This window comes from Ammospiza nelsoni, chromosome 6 (assembly GCF_027579445.1).
Source record: "Ammospiza nelsoni isolate bAmmNel1 chromosome 6, bAmmNel1.pri, whole genome shotgun sequence".
NCBI classification, from domain to species: domain Eukaryota; kingdom Metazoa; phylum Chordata; class Aves; order Passeriformes; family Passerellidae; genus Ammospiza; species Ammospiza nelsoni.
In genome coordinates this window covers 54,858,649-54,882,399 of record NC_080638.1, presented here as the reverse complement: position 1 = coordinate 54,882,399, position 23,751 = coordinate 54,858,649, and the positions used below count along the sequence as shown (strand labels likewise).

Below are 23,751 nucleotides of genomic sequence, written 5' to 3'. Positions count from 1 at the left end.
CTTCTGTACAAATAATCAGATTTTGCAATTAGTCTGGAAGGTTCAAAAATAAAAAAACAAAACAAGAACACTTGAAAGGAAGTTCATTTCCAATAGTCTCCCATCTGGAACCATATTAATTTCTACACAATCCATCAGTTTAAAATTATTTTAAGCATCTACATATAATTTCAAATATAAAATGAAGAGACAGATCATCTCTCAGTCCTGTTTCCTAAATGTTGACCCTACACAATATAAATAGTTGAAGTTCTCAGAAAGGATGAGCTCAGTAAGGAGAAAACCCAGAAGCAGAACACATTCTTATTTTTCTGTCTCTCCAATCAACACCTTTTTCCACAGATGAGAAAAAGCCAACTGCTGCTGGCATTCAAATTCAATGTTAGCAGAGCAAGGGCACTGTAAAACCAGCAAATTAATGGGACTACATCTCAGATAAGATGTCCATAATTTTAAATGTTGACTCCAACCTCATACTGAGCCTATACAACTAACTATTACGAAGGCTAGAAGCAGACACCATCCATATGGTTAGCAAAACTATAAAGATGCTTGGCTTACTTGGATTCTGTTTGTTAATTAAACTTCAAATAATGGAGCTACTTAATTCATCTGCAGAGTACAGTCTGACAATACAGCACATCACAATCCCAACATTCCCTCCTCTGCCCCTCTTCTGAACAGGCTTCACTGGCAAATCCATCCACAAATACCAAGTCATGGAACAGCACTGAAAAATTCCAGGTCCAATCGATGAAAACAACTCTCACCATGTACAATATTTTTAAAAGGATTAGTCAAGCAGTCAGTTGAGCATGAGTAAATCACACCCATTTTCAACCATTAAAATTTCTGAATTAATTAGTTATGAAAACTGCACTTTCCCAGACACCACTGAGAAGGTCTGAACACACAAAATTAGATCCTTCTCTACTGTGCCACCTAGCCTAAGGAAGCAAAATAAAATTAAAAAATGAAGGGCAAATAAATCAGAAGTCTTTTTAAGCATTAAGTTCCTTCTGTAAATTAAGTTGTGTCCATTTTCTCTCTGAATCTAAGAATATGTAACACAATGGGCTTGTATATATGCAGATGATTACAGAGTCTGGCAGATGGTCCTGAAAGGGGATTCAATAACATCTTATCCTTGTGTAAATTCTCAACAGATACAAAAGCTGTGATTTCACAAGACAAAAATGAAGTATTTTTCCTGCAGTCAAAATAAGCCAAGTCCTCTAGGTATGTAAAATGTCTCACAGCTTATACTTCTCACTTATTTTTACAGCTAAGTTTATAGAAGTGAGATTTTTGCTTTGGCCCAGTTCTTCACATTTTTAAGCTACTAAATGAGTATTTACCAATTCTGTTCCTCATGTATTTATTATCTGCAGACAGTAAAATATATACTCTCTTAAAATAAGAATGAGCTTTCAGAATCATTCTGCAAACTATGTGACACTAGTACAAGGTAGTATTTTAATGACAAATACATCTAAGGGACAAATAAAAAGTATCTGTTACTTCTTGTTAAACAGGCAGATTACAACACATGTAAATGTAAGGTGTTTTTACTGTTTTACTGTGGTACTTACTGATGGTGAAATATCATCATCATATTTTTTTAACTGATTCATGAATTCTAGATGTTTCTTTTCCTCCTCCAGCTGAGCCACAGACTGCTCACTCTTCTGCAGTTTCTGCTGTGTATTGGCGAGTTCATCCCGCAGCCACTGATTCTCCTGGCACAGCCGGCGAACCTGAGCCCGCAGCTTCTGCTTCTCTGATTCCACTGCATTTAAGTGATTTGACAAAGCCATCATTACCTGAAAAGCAGAATGTGTCATATGGCATACTCCCCCTAGAATGCAGTCCTGTTCATAACACACAAGGCTTTCATTATTTAAACCTATGTCAACTGTGAAATGTGGAAAACATTCCTATTTCTCTTCATTTTAGATATGGTTCTCACTTTTCCTCTAAACCTTTTTACCATTTAGAATGATTTGGGCTGGAAGGAGCCTCTGAGATCACCTCCTTCCAGCCTCCTGCCATGGGCAGGGACACCTTTCCACTAGACCAGGTTGATCTGAACCCCATCCAGCCTGGCCTTGAACACTTCCAGGGACAGGGCACATGCTCCCCTACCTCACCACCCTCACAGGGAAGAATTTCTTCCTAAATCCAATCTAAACCTACTTTCTTTCAGTTTGAAGCCATTCTGCCTTGTCCTATCACTACATGACTTTTCAAAGCCCCTCTTCTTGTAAGCCCTTCTAGCCCTGGAAGGGGCTCTAAGATTTCCCTGCAGCTTCCTCTTCTCCCCCTCTCTCAGCCTGTCTCCAGCCCCAGTTGTCATCCTGTGCCTCCCCTGGACTTGCTCCAACAGGTCCCTGTTCTTCCCTTGCTGGGGTCCCAACCTACAGGAACTCTTTACTAAATAATTGTTTTCCATGATGCTATCAGAAGTTAAAATTGTTTCAGAATTCCCTGAACATTGAATATAATCTTAAAATACATGAAAAATTTGAACTAGATTACTGAACTGGAAATCTTTGTTCCACTAATATAAAATGGAGCAGTAATACATTCAATTTGCAGGATCATAAAAATAACCCAAAACCTGACACAGAGTTCTAAATTTAGCACTTCCAGACAAAAAAGGGATTTGTATACATGCTTGTATCTCCTAAATTGAACACCTCAGCACAATGGTAACACTTCAAAGGGATATTTATTTCACTGAGATATGCATGTGCAACTGAACACACAATTTATAGATGCATTTTATATTACTAGCCATAAGCTTGAGTGTGCAGACTTCCAAACACAGTCACTTTAAGGGCAAAAAATAGAACACCCATAAAAGCAGCTTACTTGGACTGGGTTGGTTTTTTTTTGCTGAGCAAAGTTAAATGAAAAAGGAGCTTATTAAGTGAAAGCCAAACACTACCAGCAGAAGATATTCTCCTTTCACTGTTTATGCAATCTCCCACTGACACATGTAGAACAGCTGGCAGCAGTCCCAGGATGCACACCTTGCCAGAGTGGACCACTGGTGAGAGTACAAATCTTTCAGATCTGGTAGACATCCCCACGTTACCTGTGTTTCATCTCCTCAGGTTCATGGTTTTTTTAAAAACGAAGTTATCTCTAAGTGGTGTTAAACTAAGTATTTCATGTCAAACAGATGGTACTCTTAGCTGAAGTTTTAGTTGTCAAAATGTTCATTAAGCCTTTAGAAGCTAATTTTTCCTGTAAAGGTAAGGAAAACTCCAGGTATGATTTCCTAATACCAGTCCAAAGCTCCAGACTCCATGTACCTTTTTACATATTAAAAATTTTTCTAATATTTTAATTACTTGGCCAATTCAAACAGTGGCATTTATATAATGAGAAAGCATATTTAGGAAAATTGTGATAATAGGATCAATGTATTCAAACACTGAAGAAGCTACAATGGCAACTAAAATATTTTGTAATCTTACTCACTAGAATTAACTGAAAGAAAAGTCTGATTACTTCTTTAGCAAAGTTAGTTTCATTTTCATGGAAATAACACATCACCAGACCTACATGCATGCCACAAAAAATCTATTTCCATATCTTAAATTTAAAAATTAAAAAAAAAAAAAAATACATTGTTAAAACTCAAAGCATTCAGGAAGAGTAGCCTTATCAGGTCTGAGAGCAGCAGTCTGAAGTGTAATTGGCTCCCTAACAAAGGCAGCAAATGCAGACTTCTTGGCTCCTCACCACTGCAGTTCACAAAGTACCATGGGAGGCAAACAAGGCAGGAACATCTGCAACTGAGGCTCCTGATAGAGCAGAATTGAGAACTGGCTTCTCAGAGTCCTAATACTACACAGAGTTACTTTTTCACTGGCACATCTTCTACAAACAACCATTAAAGGTAACTCAACTATTGCAATTTTACTCCATGTATCTTCTAGCATTTTCCTCCTATACAAGGCACCAAAGAGTGTACAATATATACACTAAGACCTGACAGTTTGTCCAGTGCTTCTATATTCCCCTGCCTGATAACCCACATTTCATTCTCTCAGCCTCAATTCACCATGATCCAATGCACACAGCTCCCAGACCAGCACACAATAATAGCTCAGTCCAGAAGAGAAGTCTGAGCACAGCTACAGACCAACAGAAGGCCTATTAATGTAGAACTAACTCATGGGCATTTCAACTCATTTGCAAACACTCTCCTATTTTACACGGATGAGCGTCATACCACATCATTTCAGGTTTTTGACTTACAAAATATCATAAATATAGTCCTGACAACGCAATAAACATACAACTTTTCACTTATCTTTTGCAGATGGTATCTTCATCAACTAAGAGTCCACAGAAATTATCTCAGAGTCCTCTCTTTAATGCATCAAAGTTGTTCAGATCCTGTACTCAAGTCTTAAACTTTAAAATGCTTTTAGTTTCAATTTTGGTTAAGTAAAATGTTCAATAAACATTAGAGATTCTTAAGCACTAAAAGCATCATGTGCTACTATAAAAAATCTGAGGCAAGGGAATATAAACATGAATTTAAGGCTACACCAAAGCTCAAAGGCTGGAGAAAATACATTTATTATATGTGTGTTTGTTTGAGACCTTTCTATGCCACCTTTTAGAGTTAAAATGCCACTGCTCAGTTCTTGAGCTGCTTCAACATTACCTGCCTGATGTGGAAAGTCTAAACAGAAAATGTTTAGACTGAATGCCACTGATGACAAGTGGAGCCTAGTCATGAGTGCTTTAACACTAACCTCATCATCAATTCTGTAACACAGCATGGTGTACAGTACCTACCCCTATTAATTACAGCAGCTTTTGTCCATTATATCCAACAATAATGTAAATGTCCCAGCATATTACAAATATCTGGGGAGAAATGTCTGAAATGCTTCATTTTTACCACAATTTTACCTGTGCTTCACTAAGGCCAAGCTCCAGCATTTCCAGTGACTTTCGAATCATGTTTGATTTTTCTTCAACCAGATTAGTTTCATCATCTTTCTTCAAACATTTCAAAGTTTCAAGTAAGCTCTGTAAAATTGAATTGTGTTCATTCTTCAGTGCCTCTAGTCCATTAATCACTTGCTTAGTTTTGGCAATGATTTCATCTTGAGTAAGCTTCTCCAACTTCTCTTCCTTTAAATACACCATTGTGGACATGTTTTCATACATTCTGAAATGGAAGAATATGCTAGTTAATACAAAAGGAAAAATAAAATAAGCATATAAGTGAATAAAGTTTGAAAGGTATATTCAAAATACAATTATATTTGTGCACGATTTTTACAATATTTCATGTCCTGAGTTTGTACAGTGTCAACTTCCCCAGTTTCTATTTCCAGATTTAACATTAACACTCATTGATAAACCAAAAAAAAAAAAACATATCATGAAACACAGACTATGACATGGCAACAGAATTTGTAGCAACTACTGAGGAACAGGGCTGCACCTCCAGGATTCTGTTTGTGAAAAAGCAAAGTAGGTGGTGTATAAAATACACACTATAATAAATATAGCTATTTGCAGATGCCACTGATCTGTAGTTCTCTAAAAAAAACTCCACAAAACGGAGCTTGAAGAATTTGAAGAAATATCACATAGCCTTCTGAAAGAGTTCATCAGTCAGTCACGAGAAATGTCATCTTTCTCCTGCAAAAAGGTAACACCAGCCTCATCCTTTACTGACGACTACAAAAGCTCTTATCACAAGTATTTTGAACATCACAACTACCCCCAGGAAACTTTAATTCATTATTTTAATTCTAAACACATAGATATTCAATTGCCTACAGGTCTAGATGCAGCTGTTTGGATGAAGATGGAACACCTGTCTCATGCCAGAAAAAACAGTTTGTATAGTACAGCCCTTGCAGCAAGAAACATTTCACTGTGCTATTTTATCAGTATCTAAAGCATTACACTAAAGATAGTAAATTTCTGGATGTTTGTCAACACCTCTACCAAATGCAAATTAAGACCCAGAAAAGCTTAGAAACTCAGATTCTCTAATTATCACACATGCTGTTACTGAACTGACAAACAAGCTTATAAATGTAAAAATGTAAACAGAACACACACAAACCATTTGACCCTTTTTAAATGTCACCAGAAGAATGTTCTATAATGAAAATAAAGACTTGAGAAATTACTGCTCTATACCTCAGCTATTTAAATCTTTGAGTGAACCAGGAAGTATAAATTAGAATAAAATAGGAAAGATTTTTCAAAAGCAATAAATGACCCCATCTATGTGAAGACACCTGGCTAAGCACTGGCAAACTAACATTTAAAATGAATTAAAACTGTATTACAACTTTGTACTACAAAAACTAGTGTAATTTTAGGAGAAATAAAAAATAATTAGAACCATTGAAGTCTTGAATTAAAACTGCTGTAAGAAGACAAAGGATGTGCTCTTATGCTTTTGTATTATATTAAAGATAAAAGGCTGCTCTTTCTGTTTATACGTGCTCAAATTACCCTCTCTGTGATGATCTCCTGCAATACAATACCCAAAAGGCACAGCCACTTGTTACCAAACCAAAGCTGTAGATGACAGTAGGATTTTTTGTAATAATCTGAAAACACAGAATTTGGGGAAGTGTGAACTTGGTTGAACCCAGATTTGTGAATATGAAGTTACTGAAGTACAGTAACTTCATATTCACAAATAAATCAATATAAAACATATAAATCTGGTAAAAAACATATAAATCTGGTAAAAAAAACATATAAATCTGGTAAAAAAACATATAAATCTGGTAAATCTAGTATAACGCAACTAATCTAGCATGGCATAAGAAATTAACCCATGAAGACCTGATGAGGAGAATGACACTTGCACATTTCCCACTTCTAACCTGAGAACTATGACCCAGAATGCTTAAAAAGACAGTTTTAAAGTACAGACTCTCTGAAGTTGTGTAGAAAAATGAACTGCAATTTAATGTGGACCAAATTTGCAAATAAATGCTTCTAACACACAGTCATGTAGGAAATGGTTATGGATTATACTAACCTCAGCACACAACCCTAATTAGCCCTGGCACACTTTCACAGCCTCAATTAACAATTTCTATCCTGAATGCACAGAACTGAACCTTTGGTTATAAAGAAGTAAAACCAGCAGAGACATCTAATGAAGTGACTATTTGTATATCTTTTGTGAACAGAGATAGCAGCAATTCCTTCTGCATGCCTCAATATTCTGCCATTTTACAGCAAAATGAAAAGCAGATGTTTGCATACATATATGTAATGCACACATAGATACTGTCTTTAAAAAATTACACATTTTAAACACCTCAGTAGAAATAAAATTAATTCTAAGTGATGAATACAGATGAATACAGATAAATTAAAAGGCCCAGAATACCGGCTGAATATATTGAAGCTGTAACTAAGGATGGCCAAGCCAGCACAGCATCTTTTGAAGAGAGGAGAAGCAGGTTTAAACAAGATGGGGCAAAACCACACTCAAACCATCCCAGCAGCAGACTGCTTTATGAACACATTCCCCCTGTCTCACTCCAGTGTGCCAGGTTTTTTAGCTGCCTCATTCCAACCCCAGTGTAGCTAAAAGCTTCCACTACCTCTGCACTAGCAGCACAAGGGATCTGCTGGAGCTGGAGCCAAGCCAAAAGCTGCATCCAGACAGACGGACATGAAGGTCCTTGCAGCCTGCCAGAGGATTCTCAAGTCTCCTCCAGTGAACACTGTTGGAATCCCAATCTTTCCCACTAACAGGAAAGGAATAAATATTATGGGATAAGTTTTGAGGGGTGTCTGTTGGTGTTCAGAGTTTTACAGATTGTGCTTGGGAGAATAATTTAGAAAACAGGAGGATAACAAACATCTAATTTGTCCTGCTATCAAATCTGACTCTGCAGGAGTAAAATTTATGAATAAATATCTAATAGCCTTTAAGGGCAGTAAGTGAAGGTGTGGTGCCATCATGATTTTTTTAAAATGTATTTTACAAAAGATCATTGCCTGTTCACCAAACAAGCCCATATTTGAATACATAATCATATAACTGGGGAAGGTTTTGTAAAGGACAAGGACTTGGATTCAGTGACCCCTGTGAGTCCCTTCCAACTCAGCATATTCTGGGATTCTGTAAATTAGATCTGAATGTCCTGAGGCAGCAAATGTCACACAGGAAGCAAACAAATGAAGTTTGTATGCAGGATGTATACAGAGGAAAGGAGACAAAACCTAGCCAGCCTATTGTCACTTCTCAAAAATGTTAACTCTTTCTTCCTACATATTTCACTACAGAAAAAAAAAAAAAGAGTGTAGGGAAAGGCTTCTTAAGCTCCTCTAAGCTTTGTCCTGCACTCCACTGCACTGCAAATTTCTAGATTCAAATACTAGTTTTTAGCTCAGTATACAACTGAAAACAAAGCAAAGAATTAAGATGTACAAAGGTTTATAAAACAGAATTTTGGATGAGGAAAAAAAATATGTAATGCAGCCAGAGTTACAGATCACTAGCTGGCTTAAGAAATTTACCGTGATATTAAGTATGTGTCTGTGTAGATCTTGAATATTGTCCTCCTTCTTTGTTTGTAATAATATTGACTATACTGAAGTCCAAAAGTCACTTAATGCTTTCCAACTTCTAGAAAAACCAAGTCACTGCCTTAAAACACACCAAAATAAATTAATTTTGACAGATCAACATAAAAACCCCTGCAACTAAAGAGGTTTCCACAATATTTTGTAACATAAACTCAAAACAAATAAATGGACTGAGAATAGCAAGAGTCTGAACCAAAGAAAGCACAAAGAAAGCAAGGCCAAGCTTTCAGCTTTCAGTCTGTAACCACTGGGATAATCTCATCATATACAAACAACTTAAGTGGCTGCTATCTTCAATCAGTTTAAGTATTTTGTTATTCATAAAACTTTCAAACCAACTACACTAGTAATGCTGACATCACAGATTTCTGCCTAAATTCTTCCACAGACATACACATATCACAGCCAGCTACTAAGCTCTCCAGCTCATATTTAAAGATCTCTTACAGAGCTTTTCCTACCCAGCTGCTTTTAAAGAAGAGTTGTTTTCCTGCAGGTCACTTCAAAATATTCTTGTGCCAAAACATGTATGAATCCCTCTTTGCATAGGAAAACTTATCAAGAAAGAATTTCATTCTAAAAACCCACAATAATTTTTTTTCCTTGACTAAAGATTAGCATGGATCCTAAAAACAAATAAATAAAACCATTCTAATTTTTCTTCCTTGGTCTGAATCCCTAAAGACTTCCCCTCTCTGTATTGATATTTTTATTATTTAATGAGTTTCAAGTACTAAAAGCTTGGAAGATAAATTTTTAATGTACTTAGTGTCTGATCAAAATTGTTGCAAAATATAATTTTAAATAAATAAATTATAAAGCCCCCCAAGTCTAAACTGCTTTGTCAAGTGATATTCTCCCTAAACTTTTTCTCTGAGTGTACAGCTAACAGGCAGCATGGCTGAAAATGAATGTGTTCAATGTGTTCATTCATTTTCAAATAAGTCAAATAATGTGTTTGCATATGAAAAAGAGTAAATCATCTTCCCAACAGTAAAAGCTGCAGCAAGACTGGCTCAAGCCATACCTAGGGGCTCTGTCACTGACATGTACTGCAAATTCCACAAAGTTACAGTGAAAAGTTAAATTAATTTGAGCTTTTTGTATCTCTAATAGGAACCTAACAGTTCACAGTTTCCTAACAATAATCAGTCTATTCAAGGCTTTTAACCCTAATTTCACTCTTAGTTCCTCCTAATTGAATGGCAAGGTTCAGCATCCTACATCTGCCATGTACTTGCTTCAATTTTGTATGAGCTGCAAATTACAAGTCATTAATTCCCTGCTCAGAGCAAGAACGCGCCTCATTACATCATGGAAGGCACCATCTTCAAATGCTACGAGCTGCTTTAACTGCTGATCTTCATAATGTGCAAAACTGCCTTCTCAAACAACCAGCAAAACATTACAGGCTGTTCCAAGAACAAAAACCGAGCAACAAAGGCAAGAGATGAAAAGCAGTTTGGGAAGGACTGAGCAGAGTGTCAAACACCGCATCAGCCGCAGCCCTGCTGCAGGCAGCTCAGCAACAGCAGAAAGGACAAGGATGAATCACTCACGGATGCCTTGCATACGCTCAGAAAGGTATTTGTAAAAGCACTCACATAACAAACACTCCATTTGGACTATATTGCTGTTATGGCTTTCAGTCAGAATCTCCAAGTCTGAAAGAACAATGATTATCTGTTGTTTTTTTCAAATTTAATATGTAAAATTTCTCTTTACCTGCGAGACTATTTCTGCTGTCACAAGTCATATTCCCATAAGGAATATTTATAATCTTTCCTTTTTTGTCTGATTTGCCTTCCTTTTACTTAAAATGATCCCTTATAGTCAGGAATTTTGTTCCATGACATGATCCCTAAACTCCCAGAGGAAAGGAGCTTTTCCCTCTTGACATATTCAGGACTGCAGCTAGTCCCTGCCAGTGCTAGTCATCACTCTTCCCATCATCTATATTTGAATCTGCATAAAATAGAAAATCTGGAACTGCATCTGCAAACAGTGTCCTGGTGGAGGTCAGACTTAAGGCACAGTGGCTGACCCAGTTCTATAAACAGAACACTGCTGCACTTCGGCTCTGCCCCGGCTTTCCAAATGCGTGAGCTCAGAAAGCACCTTCAGCATTTAACACACAGGTACACCGGCTGCCTTAAAATAACTCGCTGAGGACAATCAGCAGCACATTCTGGAGGCTGTAAATCACTGACCAGAAGCAGGTAAGAGGATGGAGTTGCACACCACCGAGCAACCAGTATTAAGCTACAGAGAAACTCCCCCTTCCCCAAAGGGAGTCACTTTTTCTACCAATTACCAGCTAGTAAGCATCTGAATTTAAAAAAAAAAATGCTACTGTGCTCCTCCTGCCAGCCTTCAATTCAGAGCTAGCCCTGAATGCAGAAGTCTGCCCTACCACTTGGTTTAAAGCGAAGGTATGCTAGGTAAATAAATGTCCTGTAAAAAGGACATTTGTAGTTCTTTAATGTCAAAGGCACACATCCCAAGAAAAGTTCAGAATCACATCTGGAATTTGACCTACAGCCTTAACATCACAAAATATCTGTGTTGGTAAGTAAACTGGACAAACACTCAACCTTTGCAAAGTTTTGGCATTTCTAAAGGCAAGCCCAAAGGTTTCTGAAGAAATGCACAGAACACTAATAATATGCAAAGGACAGATTGACTAAAAGGAGTAAAACAAAACCCCCTTGAATACTGGCAGAAATCCCCACATCTCCAACAAGGCTGCTGCTTTTCTGCCATGACTGCCAGGAGCAGCCCACTCTCCACATGGCAGCAGTGGGAAGAGGCTGCGGTGGCCTCGCGTTCCACCCCTGCAGCACAGCAGCTCCACCTCTGAAAAACACTGCCAGCCTCTAGGAAACCTCAATGGCTACCAAAGGCCATGCACTGCATTAAACTATGTTTAAGTGAAGAGGATTATGTACTTGTTTAGCTGAAGAACACAGCCACTGTACATCTACCTTGATAAATAATCTTGGAATGTTTTAATGGTGGGGCCTGCTATTAAAAAAATTACAAATCATACCTTTCAGGGGAAATCTTCAGATTCTTCTAAAATGAAAAAATTATTACAGAGAAACTCAGACTAACAAACCATATTTGCTAAAAAAAAATAGATGATAGCAAAAATAGCTCCTGTAAAACCCTTACCAAGGGTGAAGCTGACAATTCTCTTTGAGAAAGCACAAGCTAAGATGATTTGCACTGCTGAGAAAGTACAAGCTAGAAGATTTGCTCTGCTGCAGAGTCCTTTGATTTAGATTTCTGTAGCACGCTACTTCAACACTAATGAACACTTTCTTAGCAATCATACCTGGATTCTTAAAGGTAACAAATTTAATACTATTTAAAAAAAATACTTTTGCACGTTTCAAAGATAGCTGGCAAAAATGCCTTGAGAGTTATTTCAGCCCTCAGCCTTCTTTCTTCTGCAGCAAGCAAACTATTTTAATGAAATTTATTACTTCCTGCTGAAATAGTTAACTGAGTTAAAAATCTGTATACAGTGTAAAAGTATTCAGTGACACAAAAGCTTTCTTTAACTACACAGATTATTCTCCCTCTTAAAGAAAAGATTATGGTGTCAATCCCTTGGCCATGCTGCACTGAATAAACACTGGCTACCAGCTAGCATTTCAATTATCATGATACAGCAAATCTGTATCCTTTTAACTGCAGACAATCCAGATGACCTGCCCATCTAATTCTAAAATCTCTTTTAGACTCAAACATATCTGGAACTCCATAGTGCTGCAGGCCAAATCCCATCTTGCTCTTCCTGTTCACATACTGCAGCAGACAGAGACCCTCAGATGATGTGACTGCCCCTTACACAGTATTATACCATTCCAATTATTTCTGTGGAAGGAATCAAGGGAAAGTACCCTCTTTTTTGCACATCTCATCAACTGTATTTTACCTTCCAAAGGCCTAAAAATACAGTGACTGAAACACAGACTAGCAACACATCCTAAAATCACTGTAGATTCTCTGAGAAGTGTTAGATACTACAACTGGTCTGGATGTATTATAAGCATGTAAGAGAAAAATTAATTCTCTGTACACACACCCAAGCCCTTCCAATATCTCAGATTTCAAATGAAACTGGATGGATACTAAGACCCTTTTATGAATTTGGTATCACATCAAAGATTACTCTTTGTCAAAAGATTACTCTTAGTCAAAGCTGAAACAAATGCAAAAGCAATCTGACAGGCATGTGTGTGTCTAAGGCAGTTCCACAGAGCCAGAGCCAGGAGTCCAGAGGAGCTGCACTAAAAGCCAGACTTTCAACAAGGTACAGCTTATAAACTCTTTGTTAATCAAGGCTGCTATCATCTGTTACATGCTGGTGGTACATAACTTCCTTACTCAAAATCTGAAACAGCCCTGTGGCAAGATTCAAACTCCATTCTTTTCCAGAATAATAAAACTGCATACAATCCTCTTCTGCTGTTTGGTAGTGTTGGGCGAAACTTGATTTTTTTTAATTTTAGTTCTGTCCATGGAATCTCTGAAGGCAGGCAGACTGCAAAGCTCCAAGCCTCCTACCCCTTGGAGCAAGGGAGTTGTCTCCCTCCTGTACCACTGTTGTGCCAACAGAAGCAGCGTCTGTTGGTGTCCTGCAAAGCCAGCACTTCTCAGCTTCTGTGAGCACTAATAAAACACTTTCAAGCAGCCACCAGTGGATGTTGAGAAAGGAGAGCTTTTCCCTCCCTAAAACACTGACACAACACACCAGTTTAGGCCACAGGAGATTTGCCTTCTCCTGTGAGAGATGACAACAAAGCCCACCTCACTGGATCACTTTAACAAAAAGGTCACGACTGTATCAAGAGCAGTTACATAAAGACAGAATGAACTATCTTAAATGAATCAGAAGGCAGAGGTGTAACAAGTTAAAAAGTAGTTATAATTACCTTTAATTATTAAAAAGTCTTGTCACAAGAATCAAAGATACATCAGGAGAAATCTAGGCTAATTGTTCAAAAATTGTATTGTAGTTTAGTATTTTGTAGTTAAAAGGACATGCTTCATAAATTATCTACTTTAAGTGGATTGAAAGGAAATTTTGACTGTATTCTAAAATAAATACTGTCAAGAAAGTCTGAGTAACAGACCCATCATCACTATCAAATTACACAGTTTTTCCCCTCAATATTCCAAGAACCTGCATTGATTTTTGTGTGAAAATAGCACTTGGCTCTTCATGGACTGGCCACCTTGTGCAAACAGGTCTTCAGTGAATTTTGATAAATGTTTTGATAAGGCTGGTTCTTGCTGGTGTGAGAGACTTTGAGACTGGACTAGGGTTAGGGCACATAGCATAAGAGGAAATACAGCAACATCCAAAGCTACCTGTCTTGCAATTTGAAGCTTTCAGTAGTGTAGACAAAACATTTTTTCAGCTTAACTCTAGTTCTTTCGTTTTGCACTGTTATTTTTGGACAAAAACTACTTTATTGACTAATCAAAGCAAGCATCCATTTATGTTATCTATTTATCTAATCTCTAAACAGCACTTAAGTAGAAGCACAGGAATGTTCCCATCAAACCAGTCTTCCAGAATACATTAGAAATGCTATCAGCTTCCACTTGCTAACATCAATTCTATTATCTTAACCAAATCTACTTTTTATAGCATACCCATAAAGATCTGGAAAATGCATTCAGGAAGGGCAGAGAAGGCCACAGCTTGCCTCCTATCACTGCATCCATGTGAGAAAGCTCTGCTGACAATTTGCTGTGGGTACTGACTACAATGCTCTTACATGCTTGACGACATTGAAGAAAAGGGTTATTTGGACTGAAACAAGAAAAAAAGGCAATTTCTTCTGCAGGCATAAAAGGAACATCCACTAACAGTGTTTCAGCACACAGCAGCCTTTAGCTTTAACAATCCTTACATTGGATTTTGAAGCTATTTAATAGTTCACATTAAGATGCAAAACCATGCAGTGTCTCTTCAAGCTTTAGGGAAAGTATTTTCCTCCTGCTCCTCCTTCAATAATTAAAAAAAGAAATGCAAAACCACTAAAAAGGCCGCAGAAAAAGTTTCACAATCAAACTGTTCAGGCATAACCTTTAATATTGATAAAGAATCAATGCTAACCCATTCAATATTACATTAAAATCAACACTTTCAATGGCAACAATCAGTTATGAGAACAACTTTTTTTTATACCTTACATATTTTAGTTCATAGAAAGAACAGCAAATGATACAACCATCTAGATAAACATATCACTCACTGATTCTTACCTACAACTTCAGAAAGCTGACTTAGCTGTAAGGTTGGAAATCATTTCCTTGTTGAGTACTCCATAATCTGGAGGCCTGATTCTGATGTTCTGAACTCTCCTGGGTCAGGAGGTGCTGAGCAACAGAGCAGGCCCTCACTCAACACCTCACAAAGGCACCTTAACAGTCTGTGCACTCACACCTGAGGACCAAACCATAGTCCCAACCCCTTCTCTAGTGATCTTTCACATTCCTGATTTACCTTAGCTAGTGCTGGGCACAGAGGGTCCCTTTGGGACTCTGAAATCCTCACTGTGGTCACACCACTCACATGACAGTTCCCCCCACCCTGCTGCAGGACACTGCTCTTCTGGTGGACTGACACAGAACAAGAGCACACTAACTGGAAAATCAACACAGAAGCTAAAAGTTTCATTTGAATATTGTTTTTTAAACCATCTCACTTGGATGATCTGTTTTGAAAGCACCCCCTCCCGAGGATGGCAGAACAGTGGCCCCTAAAACAAGCACACCATTAAAAGCACCGTGTCATGTGCCTGCAAGCACTGCTCCATGTGCAGCCACACTACAGGCTGCAGCGCAAAAAAGGAAAAGAAAAAACAGAAGTCAGCAAGCAAAGTTTCAAGCTATTTGTTATCCTAACAAATGGGTGTGGATGAAGATTCAATGGCCACACAAAGTACAAGCAGTCACTGCAATTCAAACCCCTTCCAAAATGGGCTGTGCATCTTTGCTCTCCACCTGCATTCAGCACAAATTCCAAACCCAAGATATTTTCCTTTAATTAAACAATGTATTCCAACAGCAGTATTTTAAGTGCAGGCTAGAATCAACATGCAGAATATGATTTTTTTCTTAAAACTCCAGGGAGAGAAATTGATACTAATTGAATAAAAAGTACTTAAAAGCAAAGTAATTGATTCATTAATCTGCCTTTATCTATTTTCTGAACAATGGAAAGATGTATTTAAGTAACAGCAAATTACTGAGACTCTGAGACAAAGTCACCCTGTGGTGCCTCTTGGCTTTTTCAAAAGGAATAGAATGGGTAACAAATTCTTTAAAAATTAGGACATCTGGCTATGACACCAGTACCATAAGAAAACATTACATCTCATCTCTGTATGATTTCTTAAGCCCTTGGGAGTGCCTAGCAAGGATCAGTATCATCTGCTCCAGAATGCTCCCAGACCAGAATCTTATTAAGCAGTTTTATTACATCCTCTCTGTTAAACACAACTCTGCCTTACCACAGCCATAGTCCTCAGGTTCACACATCTCATCTTCCCAAAATACAACATTCCTCAAAATTAACATGTCTTTCTGGGGATTCATTCCCTCACACCTCTAGTAAGACCTCCAGGTCACTATCCTGCAATCTAACACACTGCCAATCATCAGCCTGACTTCTGCACCCCTCCATGTTTCAATACAGTAATATTCATTATACTGAATGCTACTACACTGAATTGGGCCTCTACATCACTACAACAGCACATTCTTTTTTTTCCCACACATTATTGCCTTCTATGTCCAGAGGAATTTAGAGACTGAATCATCTGGTCTGGCTTCCTGCAAACACCTGACCCTGAGCACTCTTTTACTCACCAAGACTATGGCAACATGTCATAACCTGGCACTCTCCTCATGCAGCCACACACTTCATCCACATCCCTGTCACAATAAATCAAAATAAAGGCATGTGCCTTTTACTGGATTATTTTACTGTCAGAAGTGAGGGGACAGAAAAGAAAAAAGGTTCAGGCCAGCCAAAATACACTTATTTCCCCAGCTGTGTTGATGGAATGAGGAAAAGGGAACAAGCAGCAGGACTGTGGAACTACATAAACCAGCACTGAGATTGAAGAACATTTCATCTACATCCTTAGAGATCAATTATATATTCCTGTTCTGTCAACAGAAACATTACAGGAGGTTGTAGTGCCCCTCCCAGCTCAGAATTATAACCTCCCCTGTGTCCTCACATATTACCATCCCACTAGTTGGATTAATCTGACTGCACTCTGCCACTGTGAGGGAGAGATGAATCCACTTCTTTCATCAACCCTCCTCCCTTTAAATACACTCTAAATGTGACCTGGAGCTGGGAGAGAGCAGGGTGGAACACCCAGTTTAAGCACATGAACAAATGAAACATTAAAGGTGGGGATACACTAAAATCCACTCATGGCAAAGACAGGAGGGATGACAGAGTAACAGCAGCCTCTCTGAAATGGAAGCTGCTCAAGCCAGAAGAGAAAGAAACTCTGGCTTTTCCACATTATTCAGGCTGACATTGTTTGATAAAGGAACATTCATAAAAGCACTTAATCTTAAGATAAAATATTATTTAGAATCTTAAGATAAAATATTATTTAGAAAAACAAAAAGAAAGCAGCAGAACCACACCAACACACACCCTGCTCCTCCCTGCCAGTCCCTAATCTATAATGACATGGTTTGCAAATCATTCAGCTACTGTCAGCTGGAAGGAACAAACTCAGGATACAGGGCAGGAATGCAGTTACTGCAATCCTTTCCAAAGCTTAAACCACCAGCCTCTGCACTGAGAAATGGCTCACAAGTTCTAATCATAGCACACTGCCAGTATTCTTAATTTTTTGTTAACATTAACTACTTAACTACTACATACAAACACAGGTGAGAATGAAGATAATAATTTACCTGGTAATCCTGAAAAATATATGTATTGTCCTTTAAAAAGACTAACTTGTAGATATAACTTTTTAAATAGTATCAAAAGGTTGTTTATGTCAGACATTTCTTGAAACTTTTGAACATAACTGCAGTGTTAACTTTTGAAATGGTTTGCTGGGGTACATCCCATAGTAAATGTAATATAATTAGCCCCCACCCCAACCCTACAGATATGTAAGGAAGCCAGTACAATCCACTAGATTGGTGACATCCTTTCTTCTAGTCACTTTAAATTTAATAAAATCAGCTAGGTTTCTGACATAATCCCAGAAAGAAAATCTAAATATGATGAATTTGGTTTATGGTGGGTATTTACAAAATAATCAAAATATGAAACTGCTCACTTTTAAGTCTACTCACAAAAGATATTTTACTGCTTTCACTTGTAAGGAAGACTTGATCTTGAGAAACCATGTACAAAATATGTCCATTTAAGCAGACAACAGACAACAAGTATGTTGGAAATATAAGATGGCATGAGCCCATATTCCTCATTTTCAGCAAGAAACACGACCAACAATAACTATTTGACAAACTAAATTCATTTTAACTCTACATACATGCCAAATGCCAAAATACAGCTTCCAGAGTAAAGCTTGTTTCTTACTGCAGTTAAATAGCAGCATTTCTGGGAGATAAGCTGGATTCAAAGAAACAAACAGTGATTAAATCAACACACAGATACTATTACTTGCTTCTGTTTTCTTAGCTGACTGAATCTGAAGAAACTGTCAACTATCAGAGACTGCCTTTATACAATTAAAGAATTTACCATCTCTAATGTTAACTGTGCTTTAGTTTTCATCTTTTGTTCACATTCCCAAATATATTATTGTACTAGAAGCATACACACAACCTTCAGCCCTCAAGCTTGCCCTTTCAGCATGGCCTCTTATTATTAAGCATGTTAATTGTCTAGCAGAAAAATCCCCATGTATAGGGTCATCTCATGCCTGATGACTATAAAACACTTCACACAGAATCCTCTGGAAGTAATTCCTGTATCACTGAGAGCATCTGCAATTCTGGCTCTAATCCTCATAACGAAGTGCCCAATTTAAATCCCGGAAGATGACGACAACAAATATCTCAGCAAATCCAAGTCACAAAAAGGGCACCTTTCTCTGGTCAGGCATTTTTTTAGTAATTTTCAAAGGAACCACACTTCCTTCTATATCCTACTCTCAGAGAGGAAAATATTTCACTAAATCAAACACTGCAAAGACTTTATTACCTCGAGAACACCTGAAGCTGACTCTGACTCAGGGTAACTGCTACAACCAGTTCTATTTTGAAGTCAAACAGGAATCTTTTTAGAGTGAACAAGGTGTCTCTGGCTGGTACTTGGGTACAACAAATACATTTTAGACATTATGTTTGTCATGCTTTTGCTTGAAGGAAAATCAGAGTTAACATCGAAAAGAAATGTTTTTCTAAACTTTGGTCAAGGTAAATACTGTGTTCATGTAAAACAATTAGAAATACTTTAGAAATGTGAAATATTATGAAGGCTGTATTAAGAGAAAGCCTGTGGCTACCCACTTTATTGCCATGATGATGGAATTGGTCCATTTTTACAACAGTTGTGTCATACTGAACAACACCCTGGAGGAATACTGACTACAAAAAATGTTAATTTAACTAGACCTAGCATGCTTGTCCCCATCAATATCTGCAACTCTGCTCTTCAACACCAAATATACTTTTCTTTGTACACAGAGTACACTTTGCTTATTCATGAATTTACCCAGATTTCTGTATTTGTTACTCCTCTTATAAAAACTTTACTTTACAAGTATTTGTACACTAAATTGAGTTTTAAAATAATCATGAGCTATGCAACTGGAGAGACGCTATCAATCCCAGAGTAAATTCAATTGCACATCTGCCAGAGAAGTCAAACAGAAGAGATGGAAGAGTAACTGCACAAGCCCACATTTCAAGAGAAACAGAAGCTGCATTAAATGGACTCAGAACTGAATACAAGGCTATAGTATTTCCCCAAATTCCCAATTAAATAAGAGACATATGTAGGTATGTGTATATACACAAAAAGATACACAGAGAGAGAGATATGTGTACTGTATGAGCAGCACATGAGTGACAGGTTTCTGACATGAGCATGGCAAGTTCTGCACACAGGAAGCAGCAATTGTCCTTATATCCCTTAAATGTCAGTACAGTGTATTTTGTTCTATGTCAAAAACATTCAGAATGACTCCTGCATATTTAATTTCAAATTATGTATGTGACTCCTCTGTTGTCAAACACAGACCTTTTAAAAGAATCCATTTCCTTTAATAAGGCACTACTAACCATATCATAGGAATCTGACAAACAATTCATGACGCTACTTCACAGGACCTTTGGGGGTAACCTTATACTCTTTTTTAGTTATATATAGCAGCAAGTAAAGAGAAACTATGCTCAAATTGCTGTTAGAATTTCTGATTACTGGAACTGTCCAGCTCCATCATCATCCGTCAGAAACATGAAGGTTGCCAAACTTTAACTGCAACGTGATGCAGAAGTGATACTGCATTGGTGAGCGAGTTTCAGGAATGGACAATTTAAATTCCCTGCCTTTACCCACATGCTTCTCCATTTTGTGAAATGTCTACCTAAATGGAACTGCAAGAGTTCTCCATAGCTGTTCTAATTTCATGGGAAAGGTCCTCCTAAACCATGTGGTCACAAAAATAATTGCGCAAGTGACTTGCAAGGTCTTCTGCTCAGCCTCACCAGATGGATCAGCTTTCTCTCTGCTGCCAGTAAATGCTGAATGTGTAACTTCCAATTGTATCTGTAATCCTAGGGTTATAACATCCTCTATCATGTTTCGCTGAAGCTCTGGAATTCATACTCAATTAAAATAAAGCTATTTTCCAAAAGAGTTTTAAATCAACAGTGCATTCTAAAAGGTGTTGCTTTCAGTTTTGTTGGGCTTTTATTATTTTTAATCAAAATGCTAAGCTGTCTAAAACCTCAACAGTTCCTCTTTAGCTTCCAATGCACACCCTTTGTGCATAAGTTTCCTATTTATGTGATGAGCAAATGCAAAACTGGAAGTGAAAGAGACAATTACTTTCCAGAGCAATTGCTGTTAAACCTTCTGTCAAGCACAACACAGCTAAAAATGAATTTTAACTGCTTTAGTTTTTTGTATTTTTATGTGTAAACTTGAAAGCATGCAATATGAATGACACTGGCTTATAATTTTGCTGTTCAAAGGAAACTATAAAAACAGATTTTTGCTTTTTCCTAGCCAGTTTTGTTTTCTGAGTTTGTATTCTGACTTCATGACAAGTATCTTGAGTACTGATATTACTTTTACATCATACCCACTAATGGAAATCATTAACACAAGGAAAAAAAAAAAAGCACCATCATTGATTTAGCCACCTTCAAAAGCCACACAAGAGTATTACACTAGGTGATACCACCTTGGCATTAAAATGTGCTTCAATATGCTTAGAACACAGAATTCAATCAAGTGTCAAGAAGTTTCCTTATTCTGATTACATTCAACTGCTATGCAGATCTACAAATCTGGCATCTTGTTACTTAGAAATATCAGAAAGCCAAATAAGTAAGGTTTTAAAGTGTCCTTCTAATCAATCTCTGCTCTAAAGATACAATTAGTTATCAATTAAATCAATTATGTATTTTTGCCAGAATAACCTGTTTCTAACCAATGCTTTCCTTATTCTGGAGGTGCAGAAATCCGGGCAAGACCTAAGTCTATGAATCCCCTCGGACTACAGCCCGGCAGGTGACCTACAATGCATAAATCCGGTCAGTGTGTACAAAGCCCAAAGCAGACCTGTCCTAGCCTCGCCTTCCCGCAGCAGTTCCGCCCTGGCACGGCGCAGCCCCGGCGCCGGGGGAGCGCAGACAAAGCGCCGCACGCCCGGAGCCGCAGGCCGGAGCCTCCCCAGCCCTCTCTGCCCGCTCCCTCCCAGGGCGGCGCCCGCCGCAGCACCGGGGGGAGCCGGCACAGGAAACGGGGACAAAGCCGAGCCGATGCCCATCCCCAGGCACGTACCCCTGCCCGCAGCCGAGCGCCGAGCGCAACTGACAAAACGCCCAAAAAAAGCCTCCCCCAAAAGCCACCCCGCCCTGGGCGCGCAAAGGACGGGGCCGGCTGTCAGCGGCGGCGCTGCGGGGGGACCGGGCGGCCCGCGCAGCCTTTTGTTGTTTGCGCAGCGGCGGATGAGAAGGGAGAGGAGCTGAACACCCCACGCACCCACACCCAAACACACCCGCCCCGGGTCCCGGCCCGCCGGCCCCGGCCCGGCCGGCTGCCCCCGCTCACCGCTCGGTGCTGCAGCTCGGGCGATGTGCGCAGCGCTCGCTGGGGCGGCGGGGGCCGCGCAGCCCGGGGCGGGGAGGCGGCCGGAGGAGGATGTCAGCGATGGGCGGGCGAAAGGGAGGAAGGAAAAGGGTTTTTGGGGGGGAGAGAGGACCGGAGAGAGGGAGGGGAGGCGTGAAAGAAGCGAGTCAGCACCACGGCGGACCCAGTGCTTCCCGCAAGGCGCTGGCAGGGCCGCGGTGGTCGGCGCCGGCAGAGCGGGCGCTGACAGCTGCCGGCAGCCGCCACCACCGCCCCGGCTGCTGCTGCTGCGGCTGCGGCCGCCGCCCCTGTCCCGCCCCGCGCTCCCCTCCCTCCTTCCCTCCCGCCCCGCCTGACATGGCGGCGCCCCCCCTTCTCCCACAAGCGCCCGCGCGCCCTTCTCCCCCACCGCCCCCCCTCATGGCGTCACCCTCCCCGGCAGCGGGCAGCGCCGGCGGGATGCTCTGAGGGAGCTCAGGGCTCCAGGTGCATCCCCGAGGCTGCCGGTGCGGGCCGCGCTAAACCCTGCTGAGATTCGCCTCGTCCGCCTCGAGTGGATGTCAACGGAGAGCAGATCCCGGCGGTTCCTCAGGGCGCCCTCGGTGACACTGGGGCGGCTTCGCTCCAAGGGGGCCCCACTGCTGATGCTCCTGGCGCTGGTTTGACCTTCTGTGGTGGAAAGAAGTTCAGGGTTATGGCATCGTGAAACTGATATCCCCATCTCAGTTGGATGCCTCTGGGAAAATCTTCCGCTCCCTTTAAAAAGGACATGGAGGTGCTGGAGTGTGTCCAGCAAAGGGCAGCAAGGCTCGTGAAAGGTCTAGAAAACATATCTTAGGAGGAATGGCTGAGGGACCTGAGTTGGTTTGGTTTCAAGAAGAGGAGGCTCAGGAGGAACCTCATCACTCCCTGGAATAGGTTGCCCAGGAAGGTGGTGGAGCCACAACCCCAGAGGTGCTCAAGAGGCACCGGGATGTGGCACTGGGCAGTGTGGTTCAGTGGTCATGCGCTTACAGGGGCAGTGTGGGTGGGAGGTTGGCCTGCATAATCTTGAAGGTCTCTTCCAACCATGACTTCATGAAATGTGCTTGAAAATCTCCTCAGTGTGCAGCAGCTCATGGAGCAAGTCACAGAGAAATCGGCTGAAGGACAAATTCTGTGTTGAAGGCTGGGCCCCCACACAGAGCTCAGTGTGTGTTGCTAATATATTTCAATGCCCTTGTCTTTGTTCTGCATGGAAGTAAGTTAAAAATCCCTGCCCATACACAGGTTTACACATGGAAAGTAAGACTTTCATGAGAACACAGTGACACTTGTCACAAGAACTATTTGCAGCTTCCAATTTCATTCCCACTCTTGTTAGAGAGGAAGGAACAGCCACTGTATTTTCTTTGTGTTATATTTCACTAGGTAGAAGTTAAGTCCAGAAAGGGAAGATGGAAGGAATTGAGGTATAAGATAGAAAAAAAATATGAAAAAGAACAGTTTAAAAAACAAAACAAAACCAATCACAACAAAAACCTCAAAAAACCAAATACCCAAAACATTAAATATAGCAAAGCAGTAAAATGTACATTGTAAATCATCTGGGATTAGTGACAACCTATTGTTATATTGTGATGTTATATTGATTATCACCTGGGCTCCACATAGAATAGAATAGCATTGTTCAGTTGGAGGGGACCTGCAATGGTCCTTTAGTCCCTGCAGTATGTAGAGGGTATGAATCATAACCTAATAGAAGAACAGAGGTATAGTGGTAAATCAAAATATGCAGCCTCACCTAAGTGGCAATATTTAAA

At 39.6% G+C, this 23,751-nt stretch overlaps 1 protein-coding gene across 8 annotated transcripts in view; it reads right to left on the bottom strand.

The window, feature by feature from the left end:
* KLC1 (kinesin light chain 1) overlaps window positions 1–22,235 on the bottom strand; it is a 46,699-nt gene extending 24,464 nt beyond the window's left edge. For 4 of the 8 annotated variants that reach the window (XM_059474776.1, XM_059474778.1, XM_059474774.1 and 1 more), the window contains exons 1-3: window positions 21,932–22,235; window positions 4,939–5,200; window positions 1,593–1,823 (exon numbers count right to left, since the gene is read on the bottom strand). In XM_059474776.1, the coding sequence (XP_059330759.1) occupies window positions 1,593–1,823; window positions 4,939–5,199 (492 nt within the window). In that variant the 5' untranslated portion in view covers window position 5,200; window positions 21,932–22,235. The remainder of the gene's footprint in view (window positions 1–1,592; window positions 1,824–4,938; window positions 5,201–21,931) is intronic. The other 4 variants (XM_059474779.1, XM_059474780.1, XM_059474782.1 and 1 more) reach the window with 2 other exon arrangements.
* Window positions 22,236–23,751: the final 1,516 nt, after the last annotated feature.